Source organism: Camelus bactrianus, chromosome 17, assembly GCF_048773025.1.
Source record: "Camelus bactrianus isolate YW-2024 breed Bactrian camel chromosome 17, ASM4877302v1, whole genome shotgun sequence".
Taxonomy (NCBI): Eukaryota; Metazoa; Chordata; class Mammalia; order Artiodactyla; family Camelidae; genus Camelus; species Camelus bactrianus.
Genome location: NC_133555.1, coordinates 6,394,573 through 6,414,613, shown reverse-complemented (window position 1 = coordinate 6,414,613; position 20,041 = coordinate 6,394,573). Strand labels below are relative to the sequence as shown.

Genomic DNA, 20,041 nt, shown 5'->3' with positions numbered 1-20,041 from the left:
CTTCTATGCCCCCCCATACTGTTGAAAGTGTTTAACATTTGCACATATTACTTTTAAAATAAGAACAATATTATTATGTCCAATCCTTTTCCAGCTATGTCCGACCATGAAATCCTCTTACACTTTAAAAAAAAAAATTAAGAAGCCAAGGGAAAGTTAAAAGGAAAAACAATACTTGAGTTTAGGGAATAAACCAGGACAAGACTAAGACGTGGTGAAGAACTAGTAAGAAAACATACTATACTCTAATGTTTGTTTTGTTTAACACTTTTGCTATAAATGTGCCTTTATACAAAGATTTTTAATGATGCATTCATGCTTAGCTATTTTAATAGAGTTTCATTATGATACCATAACACTATCCTTGTCAAGGGACATCCGCTGAGCTGGTCACTCCCAGAGGGAGGCCTTTGTTTATGCTCAGCTGTTCCCTCCATGCCTGACACACCGCAGCTGCTACTCATTACTAGAGGGTCAGATTGGATGTCCCCAGGGCTTTCTGTCCCTGAGCAGACTCCGAAGAGGCTTGCTATGGTCTGACCTATGTCCCCACAAAATGCATAGTTTGAAGCCCAATCTCCAATGTGATGGTATTTGGAGAAGGGCCTTGAGAAGGTAGTTAGGGTTAGATGAGGTCATGAGGATGGGGCTCCCATGATAGGATTAGTGTCCTTATAAGAAGGGACACCAGAGAGCTCCCTCCCTTCCTACACCTCCCAGGCGAGGACACAGCAAGAAGGCAGCCATCTGCAAGCCACGAAGAGGACTCTCACCAGAGCCACACCATGCCAGCAGCTAGATCTTGGACTTCCAGTTTCCTGAACTATGAGAAAATAAATGTCCACTGTGTAAGGCACCCAGTCCACAGTATTTAGTTATGGCAGCTACGTGCAACAACTTGGATGCATCCTACTTAGAAAAAGTGTGATTCCATTTCTAGAACTTTCACGCTGATAACCCTTGGTTACTTCTAAGGAGGAGACTGAGGGGCTGGAGGACAGGGGAGGAGGGAGAACTTGCACTGTTAACCTGCTGCACCTTTTGAACTTGGGACCGTGTGAGTACATTACCTCCTGAAACCATAAGGTAGGTGGGAGTTGACCGCTAGTAAGTGACTGTGGCCAGAGATTTTCACACACTTGGAATGAAATAATTAAAGCAACAAAGAATCACAATGCACAAGCCAAATGGAACTCACAGAAATAATGTACTGATCACAAAAACATGAAACCGAAAATCTCTAAACCCCTTTTGACTGAGCTGGCCAATTCTGGGAATTTACCCTCAGAAAGTGCTCAAGGATCTGCCTGAAGATTTAGCTATGAGGATGTCTATCACGTCATCACTTACAAGAGAGAGAAGACAAGAAAGAAGAAAAAGATGAGGAGGAGAAGGAAGGAGGAGAGGGAGAAATAATAAAGGATGGAAGAAAAGAAAGAAAGAAAAAAGCAACTAGTTCTCCAACAATCCAGGAATATTCTTTCATATTGTGGAATTCTACTCAGCTATTAAAATTATACTGAGGAAGATTTAATGATACAGAAAATACTCAAGATATGCTAGGTTTCAAAAGGCTATAAAAAATAACATACAAGACAATTTCATTGTGGGAAAAATACTTCGATAGTTATAGCAAATAGTCATATAAAATTTACCACACCAGGCACAGTATTAAGTACTTCGCACACATTACTGCATTTAATCCCCACAACACTCTGTGGAGTAGACGCTGTTACTATTTTCTTTTTACAGTTGAGGACACTGAGGCACAGAGAGGCTAGCCTAGTTACCCAAGGTCACACAGCTGGTAAACAACAGAACCAGGATCTGGACCCAGACACTCTAGCTCCAGAGGCTGCTCATAACCAGTCCTCTATACTGTTATGAGTGCAGACCAACAGTTAAGAATGACTGTTTCAAAAAATAAGAAAAAGGATGACTGTTTCTAGGAGAAGGAGATTATGGATGCAATCTTGCTCATCTGTATTCTCCAGTTCCCATTCAGAGAACAATGATAATTTCCCAAAGCAATAAAAGTCTTAGAAAGGTGAGAGGCACCAGGCAGTAACTGAGCACAGAACGCACGAACGGCTGCTGTTTCCCCTCCTGTTTCCCCTCCGAGTCCCTCCCTCACGTTTACAAAGGTTTTTCTAGAAAGGACCAGGCTGAGAAGCCGGGACAAGGATTTGTGTCAGTGTTGGGACCGCAGCTTTCCAAGGGTACACACCACCAGGCCCGGTGTGCTGGGGGCTGCAGGGAGAACAGTCTGACAGAGAGAGCCCCCGACCTGAGAAGGAGGTTGTTCACAAGCCCCTCGCACCGGCTCCATCCTGCTCCGCAGGGCAGGGCTTATGTACAAGGGAGCCTGAACCGCTCCTAACAGTCAACCTGACCCGTTGGATCTAAAGATCCAGGCCCAGTCTTAGTGCCTCCATCAACTGGGGGGCTCTGGTGGGGGACTCCAGTGTTTGGGCTCCTCACGCCCCATCCAGCACCCAGATGCTCACAGGCCCCTTCCTTTCCCTCCCTCTCCACATCCAATTCATCTGCAAGGCTGGTTGACTTGACCTCTAAAAAATATCTAGGCCTGACCTCTTTTCTCCATCTCTGCTGCGCCATCTGTCCAAGCTGCCGTGATCTCCTTCCCAGATGACCGCAGGGGCCTAACTAGTTTCTCTGCTCTCATCCTCACCCCATCATCATCTGTTCTCCACTCAGTGTCCAGAGGGAGTTTTCAAAAACAGGCGGTGTCAATGCCCTGCTCGGCACCCTTCGAAAGCTCCCCGCTCTGCTTAGGATAAGCCTCGATGCCTGGTCCTCGCCAAAGAGGCCCCCAGCTCGCCCCGCCTCGCCCCGCCGGGCCATTCGGTCTCTCGCTCCCTACACGCCAGCCAAGCTGGGCCTCCTCTCTGTCTCTTAAGAACATTCCAAGTTCAGCCCCCTGGAGACCTTTGCACTAACCATTCCTTCTCCCTGGGACCCTTCCTCCAAGTCATTCAGTCCCCAGCCTGTGGTTCCTGGTTAGTAGGGGGACTGTTAGGAACACAAATAATCATATCTGGAGTCACAGATGCTGTTACGGAGAGATGGGACACCCATCACTTTGTGTGGTAATTGGGAACTGTATTTATTCCACGGCCTCTGGGCCCAGCCTGCACAGAGCCCACACCTTTGAGTCTGCGGCCCACTGCATCCCCCATTGCCCTGGCTCTGCCACTCTCATCTCCAGGGCTTGGTCAGAAGCCTCCGGACACCCTCCCCACAACCTGTCTGACTCCTCCTGTCTGGACCAGGCCTGTCCAGGTGGCTCCAGCCCTTCCCTGTCCCCTCTGGCTCCTCCAGGCAGCTGTCCTTTCTCAAGGCCGTTCTTCTCAGTTTCTGGGTTGCTAATTTGAGCAGCTGCTCCGGCTCCTCTCGCCAAGCCTCCTTTTCGGGCTCCTCCTCCACCTGCATCATAAAGGTTGGTGTTTCTAGGCTGTTTCCTCTTTTCCCTCCACACACTCTCCCCGGGCAATTTCACCCACACTCAGACTCACATCTACATCTCCAGCCGAGACCTCTCTCCTCCGCTCCAGGCCCGAAGAGCCAACAGCTTGGCGGATGCTTCCTCTTGCACGTCTCGTAGGGTCCACGAGCTCGGCATTTCCCAGGCTGACTGGCTCTCCCTGCTGTGACTTTTGGGAATGTCACTCCAGAGACCCAATCGCCCAAGGAGGGGAGGTGGGGTCACCTGCATGACTTGCCTCTCCTTACCCCCAGCACACCAACTGGTCTCCGAAAGAGGTCCCCAGTTTCCTCCCCTAGCCTCCGTCCCTCTCACCCGGACACACCACTGCCTCCCCCGGGCTCCTTGTCTCCCATCAAGCCTCCATCTGGTCCATTTCCTTGGCAGCTGCCCAGCTCATCTTTCTAAACCCACATCTGGCCCTGGTCCCTCCCATGCCTAAAAGTGACTGCCCATCACCTAGGGATAAGACCCAAATTCCAAAGCCCAATTTTCAAAGCTCCCCAGAAGCCAGCCCTCCCTGCTCTTCCAGGCATATCTCCCAATTCTCCCCACTTTTCAACCTTTCCCCCCTTGTTGTGGCAAAGACCATGGAATGTTGGAGTCAAAGGGTTTTGACGCAAGTCACACAATAGCTGATAACCATCGCTAACAGTTATTGAGGGTTTCCTTTGTGCCAGGGTCTGTCCGCATATTCAAAATCAATCCTTCAGCAGCTCCATGTGGTAGCTACTGACTATTATAGTCCTCATTTTATACAGGAGGAAACTGAGACCCTGGACTTGCATGACACTTCCTAAGAACACCACACTCAGGATTCAGATTCAGGTCGTCTGACCACTGAATCTGCTGCCTCCAAAGGAGTGGGTGGAGGAGCAAGGACTTAAATCAGCGCTTGCCGTTCATTCATTCAATAGGCACTTACTAAACACTTACTATGTGCCAGGCACAGACCCCTAATCCAGGGCTCTCATTATATCATCCAACTGCTCTGGGATTATTTTATCCTTATACTTACATATATATTAAATTATTTATATGCAACATTATCCACTGAAATATTGTCATAGCAAGATATTGTAAACAACTTTAAAAGTGATTACATAAATGATGGCACAACTATACAAAAGTGTATTGTGCAGCTCTTAAGAAGAAAGTAGCTCCTTCTATACTGATTTGGAACAGTCTCCAAGATGTGTTGTTGAATTTAAAAAGCAAGACAAACCAAGTCTTTAGTATGCTACCATGTGTGGTGGTTTTTAAATACGTCCACAATTTTTAAAATACACTTCCTTTCAAGAGGAGGAGCTGAATTCTCCTCCCCTTGAATGTGGGCTGGATTTAGTAACTCACTTCTAACAATAGAGAGTGCCAGAAGTGGTCGTGTATGATGTCTGAGGTTAAGACAGAAAAGGCCGTGTGTTACGACAGAGGAGGCAAAAATATACAATGGAGAAAAGACAGTCTCTTCAGCAAGTGGTGCTGGGAAAGCTGGACAGCCTCATGTAAATCAATGAAATTAGAACACTCCCTCACACCACATACAAAAATAAACTCAAAATGGTTTAAAAACCTAAATATAAGACCTGACAGCACAAAACTCCTAGAAGAGAACAAAGGCAAAACATTCTCTGAAATAAATCATAGCAATATTTTCTTAGATCAGTCTCCTAAGGCAAAAGAAATGAAAGCAAAAATAAACAAGTGAGACCTAATCAAACTGAAAAGGTTTTGCACAGCAAAGGAAACCATAAACAAAACAAAAAGACAACCTATGGACTGGGAGAAAACATTTGCAAATAATGCGACCGACAAGGGGTTAATTTCCAAAATATACACACAACCCATACAACTCAATATCAAAAAACAAACAAACAAAAAAAACCCCAAAAACAACCCAATCAAAACACAACAGGCTATTTCCCACCTCCATGCCTTTGATCATACTGTCTCTTCTGCCCAGTTCCCCTTCTCCTTCCTTCCCATCCTTGAAGACTCAGCTCAAATGCTGTTACTTTTTGGAAGATTTCCCTGGCTGTCCTTAACGTGTCAGAAGTCCTGTGTGTGCCCCAGAATACCCTTGCATGATTGAATCATTTCATGTGTCATCCCCCTGCTGTGATGATTGGATTTCTTCCTTGCCTCTCCCATGAGATTATGAGCTTCCTGGGAGCGAGGAGTCTTACCCAGGATTCCCTGAGCCTCACACAGTGCCTGAGACACAGAGGAGGCCATCAGTAAAGGACTGATGTGGGAGAGGAAGGAAGGAGGGAAGGAGAGAGGGAGAGAGGGAGAGAGGGAGAGAGGGAGCAAGGCAGAAAACGAAAGAAGGGAAGGAGGGAAGGAAAGTGGATGGCAGGAAAGAAGGAAGGGAGAGTTGTGGGAGAAAGAAATTGAAGGAGGGTTGTAGGAAGGAAGGAAAGAAATTCCCCCAGTGTGCTTGGTACTTCAGGGACTGCTGTGAGGATTCAGTAACAGTATGCAGGTAACTGTCCAGTACATGGTCAAGCATATAGTAAAAGCTCAGACAATGTTAACTGCTTTTTCCCTGATTAATAACAGTGGTAGTAGCTTCAAAATGCCTTTGATTAAAGTTCAAATTCCTTGACCCAGTATTCAGAGCCCTGCACACTTCCTGACCTCTCCCCCTGCTGCTCCCCTAAGTGGATGCCACACTCAGGGCAGATATGGCTTTCTCACCTAGGAGTCCCTGGCCACGATCTTCCTCTCCATCAGAATGCTCTCTCACACCTCACACCAGTCCACACCCTGCCTGCCCCACTCAAGCTTCACTTCCCGACTAAGCCAGCAGCCTCCTCGAATGCCCTGGGGTTTCCACAGCACTTAGGGCCGAGTGCATATTTGTGCTCACACTGTCCAAAGTGGGGCTTCTGTCTGCACCTCTCACCTACAGGACCCTTCTAGCGGGGGTCACATCTGATTTCCCCCTGCGGTAATTTATCTTTTTCCCCTATCAGTCCACATGTTCCAGGAATGGGCATGTGGCTGAGGCCTTAGACAAAGTCACACTGATTAATTAAGAGGTAGACACTTGACCAAAACTGAGCAAATCAGAATCAGCTCTGGAACTTTGGCTGGAACACACTGAGTAACAGGTGTTCTTTTTTCTGTAGGCATTGTTAAACTGAAGCGATGAAGATTCAGAGCTGTTGGTAGCCTTATTTCTCACTTTCAAGAGAGAAGTGGACTTAAAAATGAGCCAACACAGAGGAACCAAGAAATGGAGAGAAGTTTATTCTTTCTCTCCTTTCTTTCTTTCTCCTTTTTTTTTTTTTTTTTTGGTGGGGGAAGTAATTAAGTTTATTTATTTATTTTTTAATAGAAGTACTGGGAATTGAATACAGGACCTTGCGCATGCTAAGCACACACTCTACCACTGGGCTATACCCTCCCCTATTTTTAATGACATTTAATGGAACCTCTGGATCTATCTGTGCCTGAAGCCAATGCTCTTGACTTTTAATTTATGTGAGCCAAAAACACTACCCTCTTTACTTTATTTCAGTTTATTTAAGCCAGCTGGAGTTGAGTTTCTGTCTCTTTTTACTGAAAGACTGCTGATCAATTTAGTGATTCAACTAGACTGTAAGCTTCCTGAGAGCAGGGATTGTATTTTATAGACCTAAGAGCCTTGGGGGCAGGGGTGATCCCAGTATTGCAACACTTAACAGAGGGATGATCACAGAGCCCATGAGAAATAAACAAATGAATAAGTATCTCTTTATATTTTCCCAATGGCCCAGTGCTGTGCACTCAGAAGACTCTAAAATACTTGAATAAAAGTTCACTTGAGTCGGGAGAAGATACAGCTCAAGTGGTAGGTCACATGCTTAGCATGCAAGAGGTCCTGGGTTCAATCCCCAGTACCTCCTCCAAAATTAAATGAATAAATAAACCTAATTACCCTTCCCCTCCCCCCAAAAAAAGTTCACTTGAACAAGAACCACACAACAAGCATTCTAATTCTTATCTGATACCGACAGGACCCTTTGCTTCTCTACAGTTCCTCTGAGGATGTCTAATTTCTCACTTTCTGAATGGAATGTTCTTGGTAAAAGAGTTGTTTTAGGAACCCCACATAGCTGATAGAAATACTTTAAATCCACTAATCTAACTGATTAGTCCCCAATTGTACAGATGAGAAACCTGAGGTTTAAGCTAAAAACAACTGCTTAACACTGCTTGGTAAGTCACAGGCAGTCAGCTAAGGCCCCATATCCCATGACTTGGTGTCCACTGCTCTGGCCTCTGCCCTAGTGTCACTTTATTAAGCAAAGTGAATCAGTCACTTACCCAGAGAACTCAGATATCTCTAAAGTGAAATAAAATGAACTGCTCAACTCTGATAACCGCCCTCAGGAGGGAGGCAATAACACAAGGGAGAGTGCACTGGGCCAGGAGTCAAGACTAATTTACTTTATTACTGGCTCTGTGACTTTGGGTAAGACCGTCACTTCTCTAGGCTCAGTTTCCATTCTCTAAAATGGGTGCAGAGGAAGGCAGGATTTGAAGGAGTTGACTTCTAAGATCTCTGAAATCCTATATTTACATGGTGGTTGCTGGACAGTTCATCAAATCCCCAAGATTAAACCGACATGGATTACAGAAAATTGGAAGGTTCAAGAGGTCAGCAACCCATCTGCAGACTACAAATTCAGGTTGAGGAAATGGACATTCCAGCTGAGCATATATGCTTTCCAGCTTGCCTTTTAAGAGCAGAATGGAAATACATAAAATTGCCTCCTAGATACCAATAAATACAGAGATTCCCCCCACATCCTATAATTCTCCTTTCTCACCTTCTTCAAAAACCGTAAAAGACCCCCATCTATATTGACTGGAGTGAGATGAATTTAAAACAACCCCACTAGAATGTCCACAATGAATAAATGCTGCCTCCTCAAGGTAGTCCCTTTGGGGTATTTGGGCAATTATACCAAAGGGGCGGTAATTCCTCCCCACATTTGTAAAAGTCCTCTTGGGGAAGCAAATCAGCCTCATGATTTTGCCTTCACACGCTGGCTTTCATCTCCAATGACAATTCTCAATTTGATCTGATTACCCATTGTGTTTTCTACACTTGGCCATTTCTAAAAATCCTATTCCTCTTTTAAAAGATGGAGGGTTCCCCTCAATGATGATGTTCAAGAGAAAATACCCCACAATCCAAAGACAATTCCATACAATGTTTTGAGCTGTGCAATCATCAGCAATTGATATAACACCTTCTCCAGGAGGTCTCTTTTGAAGGGGCTGACACTTGTTGAATGTCCCAAGGTGCTCATTTTTTAAAACCACCTCTGCTGCACAATCATCACATTTTCCTTTCTCTTTCTCAAGAGCCCTGAAGGGCTCAAAACTTTTTCCTTCACCAGACTTTATCATTCTTCTTCCATCCCTGCCATCCTCTGGCCCCACTTTGCCCAGACCAACTCTCTTCCCTGCCTGCAATTAGGCAATTGCCCAAGTTGCTGAATCTTCAAAATCTGTCTTTGATCGAAAGGTAGGCGGGGATGGGGGACTCTAATGGATCCTGGAAAACTGTCTCAGCAGTTCTTATTCCCCAAATGCCCTCTCTGTTTCTTAGGGCAAGGCGTCTGTCTTAGCCAAACATTTCAGAGGGTCCCAGGGACACAATGCCATTGGGCATAGTACCAGAATCCTTCCTGCATTGGGTGGGGGTGGGGAGCTGGAGACCTGCCCTCCAGAGACCCATGTTGCCAGGTGTTGTCCACCACCTATATTTCAAACACTGGATAGACACTATAGACAACCCACCCCCATCTTATCACAGCATTTCATAGCTTACAAGTTACTCTTTCATGAGTTCTTGATCCCCTCTCCACAGTTTTACAGATGAGGAAACTGAGCCTCAGAGAAGTAAAGTGAAACAATCAAGTTGACAGTTAGCAAGTTAAAGTCAGAGCTCTTGATTCCACATCTCATGCTTTTTTCAATGCAACAGAAATTGCTCACACCTAGAGTAAGTCCTCATTCGAAAACTGATTTCCCCTAAGACACCCAACAGAGACTCTCAGAGACCCTCAGAAACTCAAACATAATGCTAACTCATCAGTAAATGCAGTCTGCCCATATCCAAGCAAACAGACCCAAAGACCCAGTTCTAAAGCTTTGCCCCCTGTCTCAAGGTGTCTCTCTCATAGGATCCCCTCCCCAGTGGCTTCTTAGAGTCAGCAAAGGAGGTGTGTCTTTAGACAGAGGAACAGAATCTATCTCTGATTCCTCCAAGAAGGGGTCCTGAAAGTAAGGAGCTCTGTCCCTGGAGTCTGTCTAGGAGTCCCGCCCCCGGCCCTCCCCTACCTGCCAAGAGCTGCATCCAGGCGCAGATCTTGTAGACCGTGGCCGTGTTGCAGAAGAAGAAAAGCGCAAAGCAGGTGATGCAGCCGAGGATCAGCACCATGGAGAGCAGCACGAAGAAGGCGGCCGCCTTGAAGGCGCCGGACGGGATGGTGCTGAAGTCGGTGAACGAGCCGCGGCAGGTGAGCTCGCGGCCCGCCAGCCCGCTGCCCACACAGTAGTGGAAGAGGCCGAAGTAGCCAGGCTTGGGGGTGCTCACGCTGTCGCCCACCCAGTAGGGCTGGATGAAGACCACCACGTTGATGATGGCGAAGCAGATGGTGAAGATGGCCCATAGCACGCCGATGGCCCGCGAGTTCCGCATGTAGTGCTCGTGGTAGAGCTTGGAGGCCTCCTGCGAGGGCAGCATGGTGCCCGGGGGCGGGGCCGGCGGCGCGACCGGCGGGGGCCGCCGGCCCGGGACCGACCGCCGGGTTGCCGGGCGGGAGCTGGGGACGCACGCGAGAAGCGGCCCTGAGCCAAGGGACCCGCGAGGGCGGGGCCTGCGGCGGAGCTGAGGGGACCAGAGGGTTGGTATGGAAGAGCTAGGAGGGTGTCATGAGAGTACTGGGGAGATTGGGGGGGGGTTGCTGGCAAAGATCTCCAATGGGGGTACCTAGGAAGGGGCCATGTGAAAGTTGGGGGGCTGGGATAAGGGCGCTGGATGAGAATGTGGGAGCTGAAAATGGGGTGGGCGCTAGAAAGTGGTTATGGTGGAGTTGGGGAGTGGGCATAGGGGCTGGTACTGGCGTTGTAAGAGGGGACCGTGGGGAGATGGAATAGAGGATGGAGACAGGTGCTGGAGAATTAGCGGAGGGGCTTTATGGAAAGGTAGGAAGGGAATCTGGGGGCTGGCATTACGGGTAAAAGGAGGTCTGGTACTGGGTGTCTAGAAAGGGGCTATGGAGAGGAGGGTAGGCGCTTCTATGGGGGGGGTAAGAAGGGGATATAAGGGGCTAGTACTAGGGGACTGGAAGGTGATATGGGGGCTGGGACAGGAAGGGTGAAGTGAAGGAATCGGGATGAGGCTAGAGGGGAATCGGCGGCTGGGACTGCAGGTCTGAACATGGGGCCGGGGGCTGGGAGGGTCTCTCAGGAGACAGGGCTGGAGGTAGGCTGTGGGGAGCCTAGGATTGGCTGGCCAGGGCTGGGGAGAGAGGTTTTCCAGGCCAAGGGGAAGAGGGACTGGGGCCGGCAGGTAGGCAGCCCAGGCCGTGAGGGGCGGGCAGTGGGCTAGGGCTGTCCCCAGGGCGCGGGGGAGAGGCCGGGCCCGGCTAGGGCCGGGGGTGGGGGGGTGGGGGGCCGGCTGCCCCGCGCCGAGGCCGGACGCGCGCGGAGGCTGCCGCCGCGGGGAGGGGGTGCGGGGAGACCAACCTGGGCCCGGTCCGGCGCAGCGGCTCCGGGACTGGCACGGCCTAGGCGCCGCGGCTCGGGGCTCCTAGCAGCGGCTGCCTCGGCCCAGGCGGCGGCCTCGGCGCGGCCTCCATCTTGTTGGGGTTCTCCCCGGGGCGCGCTCCCGTGCCGAGGCGCGTGCTCTCGTGCACCAGCGCGGCCCAACGGAGCCGCGCTCCTGCCGCCGGCGTGAGGGGCGGAGCGGAACAGGGAAGAGGCGCTCCAGGTTGTGGCAGAGAGAGGGGTAGGCACGGTCCCAGGGACCCCCGAGCCGGAGCAACAAGCCCCCTCCACGGTCAGGCCTTCTGAGTTGGGGGACCCCCTTCTTCCAGCCTGAGCTGTGGGTTGTGGGTCCCCGCGAAGCCCGTGGGAATGGGGGAGGGTCCGCACAGGGCATTATTTGATAGGGTTTGAACTGCTATCTTGCTCCCAAGTTATCTCCGTACAGCCTATCACAGTTGCACCTTAACGCTTCCAGTCCTTTGGGTCTTAGAGGCGTTGAAGGTTCCCAGAGTCTCCTAGGAAGCTGCCGACACCCCTGGAGAGGGAACCCCCCTAAACTGTTAGAAGCACACGCCCGCCCTGGGGATACATTGGCCGCCCGTGCGTGGAGCTGGGCCTGGAGCACAAGACCCAGAGTGAGTATGGGGAACAGCAGAGAAGGAGGCTGGGAGCGTGTTGGCATGAAGTGGGCACATCATTAAGATGTGTTAAAGAATAGCATCCCAGTCCAGGCTCACGCGCCGGGGCACTCCACAGAAGCCAGTGCAGGTCATTTCTTTCCCTGCAGGGAGATAGCTTTTGGCTTAGAGTCTGCCAAATGATCTGCTCTGACATCCGGAAAACTTTGACTACTACTTACTATCTCCCTGACCTTGCACTTGCTCTCTGAACCTCTGTTTCCCTATCTGTAAAGTAAGGAGATGAGGCCCCACTTCACAGGTGTTGGGAAAAAGTTACAATAATCTCTGTTAGTGAGTACCAGATACTGGACCCTACGTAGGGGTGAGACTGATGAAATTTAAATCTGGAAAAAAAATAATCATGCCAGGTTGCGAGCTGTCTTTTTTTCCAGGGTGAGAAGGGCTGTTCTTTTCCTCTGAGGTGAGGTACATCCTGCTTTCTTAGTGTTAAAAATTCCTTTTTTTAAAGAAATGATGATGATGGTTAGTGGAAGGTTTTTTTCCCCAATGTCCTTACTTGGCAAGAAAGAGAATGTTATTTCCTTCCCAAATTAAAAAGAATTATGTGAAGTCCCCCACAGTTTGGGGACTACAGATCCATGTGAAGTCATCTCACCTGAGACAGTATGCTCAATAAATTTGGTTTCCCCTTCCGTTGGCTCCTTTAAAGGCATCTAGGCTGTCTCCTGAGAACTTTAAGATCCTGGAACCAGGAACTGAAAGGGGCTGTGGGGAGAGTCTCATTCTACACATTTTCCCACTTGACAGATGGAGAACAGAGGCCAAAGAAGGGGAATGACTTGTACAAAGAGGTGAGTCCATCCTGCCAATTCGACTGATCAACATGATCCATTCATTTTTTCAACTATGCAACAAATATGTGATAGACTCCTGCACTGCGCCAGCACCACACTGTGCCAGGCCCTGGGAGAAGATGGTGGGTGAAACAGACGTGGTCCCTGTCCTCCTGGAGCTCACAGCTTCCTGGGGAGCTAGAAAGTGCTGGGAGGAGGGAGCGGTGTGGTCATCCTCAAAGAGGACCTTAAAGTCTCTTTCTGTCGGTGGTCCTGATTTAGGTACTGTTCTGAACCTAAGTTACTAGAGCCAGAAAGTCCATCTTTTCTCCTTACTCTGCCATGAATTATTACCTTTTTTTCTACCCTGCTGAGCCAAGCTTTACCATCCAGGAAAAAAAAAAAATCACAAAAGTCCACTTACTCCTCCCTCTCAAAGCAAGAACTGAGAGTTAAGATGGGACCCCAATTCCTTACTGGTTGCTCAATTCTAGCTCTGCAGCATAGAGAGCTGCCTGCCACCCACACCACTTCTGACATCAGTATTTTTTCTTTCAAGATAATCCTTTCCCCCTCACTCAGTCCCTGAGTTTGGTGAGACACCCTCCGCCACCACCATATTTCTCTCCAGAGAAGGGCAAATGGTCAGTCTCTGGGTAATGAGAATGCGCCATTGCTCTAGACACAATGACTGGCTCAGGAGTGGGCCCAGAAGCCCACCTGAATAGTTGAGAATGACATCTAGGGCATTTGTTGCCGTTTACCAGAAAGAGGTTGTTCTCTTTCTACTGAGTTTGTCGAGCTGGGGCTTCAGCTTCAACCTCAGGGGGCCCAAGCAGAAAGACTGTCTAAGAATAAGAGGACCACAGAGAGAAGCTAAGAAATGGAGAGAGACAGTCCTGATGACATGGTTTGAGCACCTGGATCCATCCATGCCTGAAGACTGATTCTGGAGTGTTCTGTTAGGTGAGCTAATGAATTCAGTTTTTGCTTAAGCCAGTTTGAATTGGGTTTTTGTCATTTCCAATCAAAGTAGTCCCAAATCATTTATCTACCTCTCCCCACAAAGAGAGCAGGGCTGGTGTACTGGATTGTTTATATTGTAGAAAAATGCCTGAAAAGATGAGCTTCTCCTGACATACTGGAACCAAAGGACCAGAATTTAAGGTACATCTCTGCCACTGATCAACTGTGTGAGCCACGATGATGTGACTGTTCCTCACAGCCATGTTTTCTTCATTTATAAAATAGAGAAAAACATACTTCCTTCCGACAGATGTTATGAGGATTAAGAGAGAGGATGCATAGAAAATCGCTTTGTAAACTGAAAATGCCTTTATTACTGTAAGTGATTGTCATTAAATTTTAATAAGTGGCTCGCCTAAGTAGTAGAAATAGCAGTGATACTGGAAAGGCTCTTGTGAGCTCTGAGTAGCTGAGACAGAACGTCCCCTCACTTTTAAAACTAACCTCGGAGCAGTTACAGAAAGGAAGTTTGAGAACTCTCTGTGGGAAGGACAGAACAGAACAGCCGTGGGCTCAAGATGGGACCGTAGACTGTAAGGCAAGGATGGTGTTGCACTGAGCACCTGGATGAGAGAAGCCCCCAGGGCACTTCCAGCCAATATCCTGGCAAAGAAAGATTTGTGACTTGCCAGATACCCTTATGTCTAAAGTATGTGTCCAGTTACATTGAATAGGTATTAAGTTCTTACCAGATTCTAGGTCCCCTGATCTTTGCTTTACAAGTATTGTCTCATTTAATCTTCATGATAACCCTGAGAGGTAGTGTTTCGGGCTGAACTGTATCCATCCCCTTGCCCCCAAATTCATATGTTCAGGTTCTAACTTCCAGTACCTCAGAATGTGACTATTTGGAGAGAGGGCCTTTAAAGAGGTATTTAAGGTAAAATGAGATCAGATGAGTGGGCTGTAATCCAGGATAACTGCTGTCCTTATAAAAGGAGATGAGGGCAGAGACAAGATAATGACCATGGGGGACATAGCAAGAAAGCAGCCACCTACAAGCCAAGGAACAGGCACCTCGCAAGAAACCAAACTTGCTAACACGTTGATCTTGGACTTCCAGCCCCTAGAATTGTGAGAAAATAAATTTCTGTTGCTTAAGCCACCCAGATTGTGGTATTTTATAACAGCAGCCCTAGCAAACTAGTACAGATGGGTGCTATTGTCCAGATGAGAACAATGACATGTGCCCATTTTACAGATGAGGACACAGATGTTAAATGACTTCCCCAAAGTCTCACATCTAGCAAGTGGAAAAGCTGGAATTTATCCCCAGGTAGCCTGCTTCAGAGCCCACATTCTTAATTACGATACCCTGTGAATCATTATATAGAGTGTTTTCAATTCTTCTGGTTGCCCTGGTTTCTTTTTTGTTTCCAAAGCTTTTGATTATGAGCACACGCACTGGCATCAGACCATCTGGGTTCAAGGCTCAGTTCTTCATTCCTTGGATCATAAACTGTAAGGGTGCTAGCTTTAGGTTGTAGATGGTCATGCTCACCACTCCATGGCAAGCCCAAGAGAATAAGACCAACAGGTCCTCAGAGAGATGGAGAGGTTCTTAATGCTTTTGAGAGCCTAAGGCAAAAGTTACACCTACATGTCTTTCCGTGGTTTTCTTAAATCCCTTTTTTTTTTTAATCCCTGTCTTTTGTTCATGATGGTTTGAATTAGTTTTCTGTCTCATGTCCTTGAAAGAGCCCTAACAAAGGCCATATGTTTCTCTTTGTTCTCTCAAACTCACCCGTTAAATCTTGCTCCTTGACTTGAGAATCAAGTCATTCATTCCTTCAACCATTCAGCTAATACATATCAGTGGCTCTTCTATTTGACAGGCCCTGTGCTAGACATAGGGGACACAAAGATGAGGAAGACCCAGTTCCTACCCTGGAGGAACTCACTGTCTAGTAGAGGAACAAGGAAACAGATGGAGTAGAATTAGAGTGACAGAGGTTCACCCAGAGATTTTCAGAAGCATGTGAAGGGTTTCATTGGGGCTGTGATATTGAATGAGTCACCTGAACTTTTGGAATCTCAGTTGTCTCATCTGTAAAGAGACCATCATAAAAAAAAAAATTCCTTTATGGATGATTAAGTAATGTGCTTTATACTTGAAGCAAACTAAAAATGTGAAGAATTGTTCATACAATAACAAGATGCTCGTTTAGCTGTACTGTACCTCTCCTGGTATCTCTTTTATTTGAGACCCTTGAGTTGCAAATGACAGAGACTCAATAAAAACTGACCTTAAGCAGAAATAGGTTCCAGCAGGATCCAGCCACTCGTGTGATAGGTTTGGGAGTCGGTAGCTCCCCACGGACCCTGCTTTTCCCTCCATGGTTGGCTCCATGCCCAGGCAGGATCTTCCCAAGCCATGGCAAGATAGGTTTGCTAGCTTTGTGGTCAGAGAGTGTAGTCTGTGTGATACTCATATTTTGGAATTTATGGAATATTCCTTTGAGGCCTAGCACGTGATTCATTCTCATAAATGTTCCCTATGTGCTTTCAAAGAATGTGCTTACCTTGTTAATGGAAGGATATTCTTTCTATGTTTTTTAGCTCAAGCCTGTTCATTGCATTGTTCACATTTTGTAGATCATTGCTCTTCTTTGTTCCCCCTGCTTGACCCATCCATTTCTGAGAAAAGTGTGTTAAAATCTCCCACTACGATTGACTGTGAAGGGACATGAGAGAACTTTATGGAATGATGCTAACATTCTACATCTTGCCAGGAGTTTAGGTTACACAGGTGTATGCATTTGTCAAAACTCAGCAAATATGCACTTAAGATTTGCGCATTTCATTATATGTAAAATTCATTTCAAAGAATAAATGCAATCAGATTTTCAACTTTAATGAAGTCTTTAAGGGAAATGGAATTGATTCTGCAATTTACTTTGAAATGCATACAAAATAAGATGGCTTAATAAGTGGATAGAAAGATGGAGAGATTGATAGATACATGAAAAAGTAAATACAGGGTAAAAGTGTTATTGGTAGGGTTAGGCAGTAAGTATTTGGGTGTACACTGTAAAGTTCTTTCAGTTTGTGGTACATTTGAAGTTTTTCATTAAATATTGTTGGAGGAGGTGGACTCTCCCATTATGATTGCTGATTTGCCAGTTTCTCCTTGTCAGTTTGTTGATTTTTTTGCTACATATATTGAGACTAATACCAGATGCGTACGAGCATTCTTTTGACTAGTATTTCCCTGGTGTATACTCTTTTCACCTTTAGTCTTTCTGTGTCATTATGTTTTTGGAATATCTTTTGTAAAAATCAAAAAGCCTCATAAAAGAAACCCAATATGAAAGTCTCTGTCTTATAACAGGTAAACATTAATCTGTTTACATTTATTGTGATTATTGATCAATTTGACTTATTTATATCATCTAATTTGTGTTTCCCTTTTATTCTGCTCTTTCTTATGCATCTTTTCCCCCCTTTCCAGCCTTCTATTTTAATGATTTGGTTTTCTTTATTCTTGGTTTTGCTTCTGCTGGTTTTGGAGGCCTGTAGTTCATACCTCGTGAGGCATATCCCACTTAACATTTCCCAGGAGAATTCTCTTGGATTTCAATACCAGAACTTCACACAAATTACCTATCTCTCACTGCAACATTTTCTGGCCAATATTTATATATGAAAAATGTATATTTATATTCCTAAAACTCAGTACAATGTTCTAAACAAAACTCAGTGCAGGAAATATCTTAAGATTAAGATACCAACTGCTATAGGTAGGATGTCAGAATCAAATCTTCGTTGTAAATTGTGCCTCCGTGTCAACAGAAGGGGTGTGTACCTCAGATGCTACTGGTGCTAAGAGAGGGATCACCGTTCATGCTAATGTGTACAAAGCTATTGTTTGCCAAAGCAGTATCATTTGCTTGGTGGTTAGGAAGCATGGTTTTTGGTTTTGGTTTTTCTGTGTGTTAAAATATACATAGCAAAACTTACCCTTTTAACCATTTTTAAGTGTACACTCAGTGGCATCAAGTATAATCACAGTGTTGTGCAACCATTACCTCGTCCGTTTCCAGAACTTTTTCATCATTCCCAAACAGAAACTCTATACCCGTTAAACAATAACTCCCTATTTGTCCTATGGCCCCCAGCCCCTGGTAACTTTTAATCTACCCTCTGAACCTATGAATTGGTCTCTTCTATGTACCTTATCTAAGCAGGTTCGCACAATATTTGTTCTTTTGTCTCTGACTTACTTTACTTACAATAATGTTTCCAAGGTTCATCCATGTTGTAGCATGTATCAAAATTTTATTCATTTTTAAGGTTACTATTTCACTGTGTGTATATATTATATTTTGTTTATCCATTTTATCTGTTAATGAACATTTGTGTTGTTTCCACCTTTTGACTATTGGGGAGAATGCTGCTGTGATCATTGGTGTACAAATGTCAGTCTGAGTTTCTGCTTTCAATTCTTTGGGGTATATACTTAGAAGTGGAATGCTGGATCGTATGCTAATTCTGTGTTTAACTTCTTGAGGAACTACCGAACTGTTTTCCACAGCTGCCGCACCATGTTGCATTCCCACCAACAATGCCAAAGGTTCCAATTTCTCCACATCCTTGCCAACACTTATTTTCTGATTTGTTTTGGTTTTGTATTTTTTAAATAATTGTCATCCTACTTGGTTTGAAGTGGTATCGCATTATCGTTTTAATTTGCAATTCCCTAATGGCTAGGGATGTTAAACATTTTTTTCATGTGCTTATTGACTGTGTGTGTATACACATACCTTCTTTGGAGAAATGTCCGTTCACATCCTTTCCTCATTTTTTTTTTATATTTTTTTTATTGAGTTATAGTCATTTTACAATATTGTGTCAAATTCCAGTGTAGAGCACAATTTTTCAGTTATACCTGAACGTACATATATTCATTGTCACATTTTTTTTTGCTGTGAGCTACCACAAGATCTTGTATATTATTTCCCTGTGCTATACAGTATAATCTTGTTTATCTATTCTACATTTTGAAATCCCAGTCTGAACCTTCCCACCCCCTTTCCTCATTTTTGGATTAGGTTTTTTTATTGTTAAATTGTAGGAGTTCTTTGTATTCTCAGAATATTACTGTCTTATCAGATATATGATTTGCAAATGTTTCCTCCCATTCTGTGGGTTGTCTTTTCACTCTCTTGACACTGAGTGTCCTTTGATGCATAAGTGTTTTAAATTTTGATGAAGTGAACTTAAACTTAGTTTTTCTTCTGTTGTCTGTGCTTTTGTATCATGTCCAAGAAATCATTGCCAAATCCAATGTCATAAAGTTCTTCCCCCTTTTTTCTAAGAGTTTTATAGTTTTAGCTCTTATGTTTTTTTTAAACCTTTTTTATTGATTTATAATCATTTTACAATGTTGTGTCAAATTCTAGTGTTCAGCACAATTTTTCAGTCATACCTGGACATCTACACACTCATTATCACATTTTTTCCTCTGTGATTCCCTGTGCTATACAGTATAATCTTGTTTATCTATTCTGCAATTTTGAAATCCCAGTCTATCCCTTCCCACCCTCCGCCCCCCTGGCAACCACAAGTCTGTATTCTATGTCTATGAGTCTATTTATTTCTGTCCTGTATTTACACTTTTTTGTTGTTGTTTGTTTGTTTGTTTTTGTTTTTTAGATTCCATATATGAGCGATCTCATAGGGTATTTTTCTTTCTCCTTCTGGCTTACTTCACTTAGAATGACATTCTCCAGGAGCATCCATGTTGCTGCAAATGGCGTTATGTTTAGGAATCTGATCTATTTGAGCTAATTTTGGTTTATGTTGTAAGGTAAGATTCCAACCTCATTGTTTTTGCTTGTGGCTTACCAGTTGTCTCAGCACCATTTATTGAAAAAATTGTCCTTTCCCCATTAATTGGTATTGGCATCCTTGTTGAGTATCAGTTGATCACATACGTGAGGGTTTCTTTCTGGGCTCTCCCTTCTATTCCATTGGTCTATATGTCTATCCTTACGCCAGTACCACACTATTTCAGGGAAGCAGTGGTTTTCATCGTATGAAATCTTAACATGATAGACTGTTGCTTGTGTTCAGGTGTTTCACTGTATTTTATTTATGTTTTAGGAAATTGTTTGGGGTTTCGTGTTGACACATCATACTTGATCATGTTTCCCCTTTAAAATAATGGGAACCAGACTTCCTTCCGATCTGTATTTTCACACAAAACATCTAATTTCTAACCAACACAGATTACTGATATTAAGCAAGAGATTCCTGTATTT

At 45.4% G+C, this 20,041-nt stretch overlaps 1 protein-coding gene across 2 annotated transcripts in view; it reads right to left on the bottom strand.

The window, feature by feature from the left end:
• The window catches only part of LHFPL4 (LHFPL tetraspan subfamily member 4), a 29,977-nt gene extending 19,643 nt beyond the window's left edge, over positions 1-10,334 (bottom strand). For both annotated transcript variants that reach the window (XM_010952996.3, XM_074344423.1), the window contains exon 1: positions 9,848-10,334. In XM_010952996.3, coding sequence (XP_010951298.1) covers positions 9,848-10,253 — 406 coding nt within the window. In that variant the 5' untranslated portion in view covers positions 10,254-10,334. The remainder of the gene's footprint in view (positions 1-9,847) is intronic.
• Between the last annotated feature and the right edge of the window lie 9,707 nt (positions 10,335-20,041).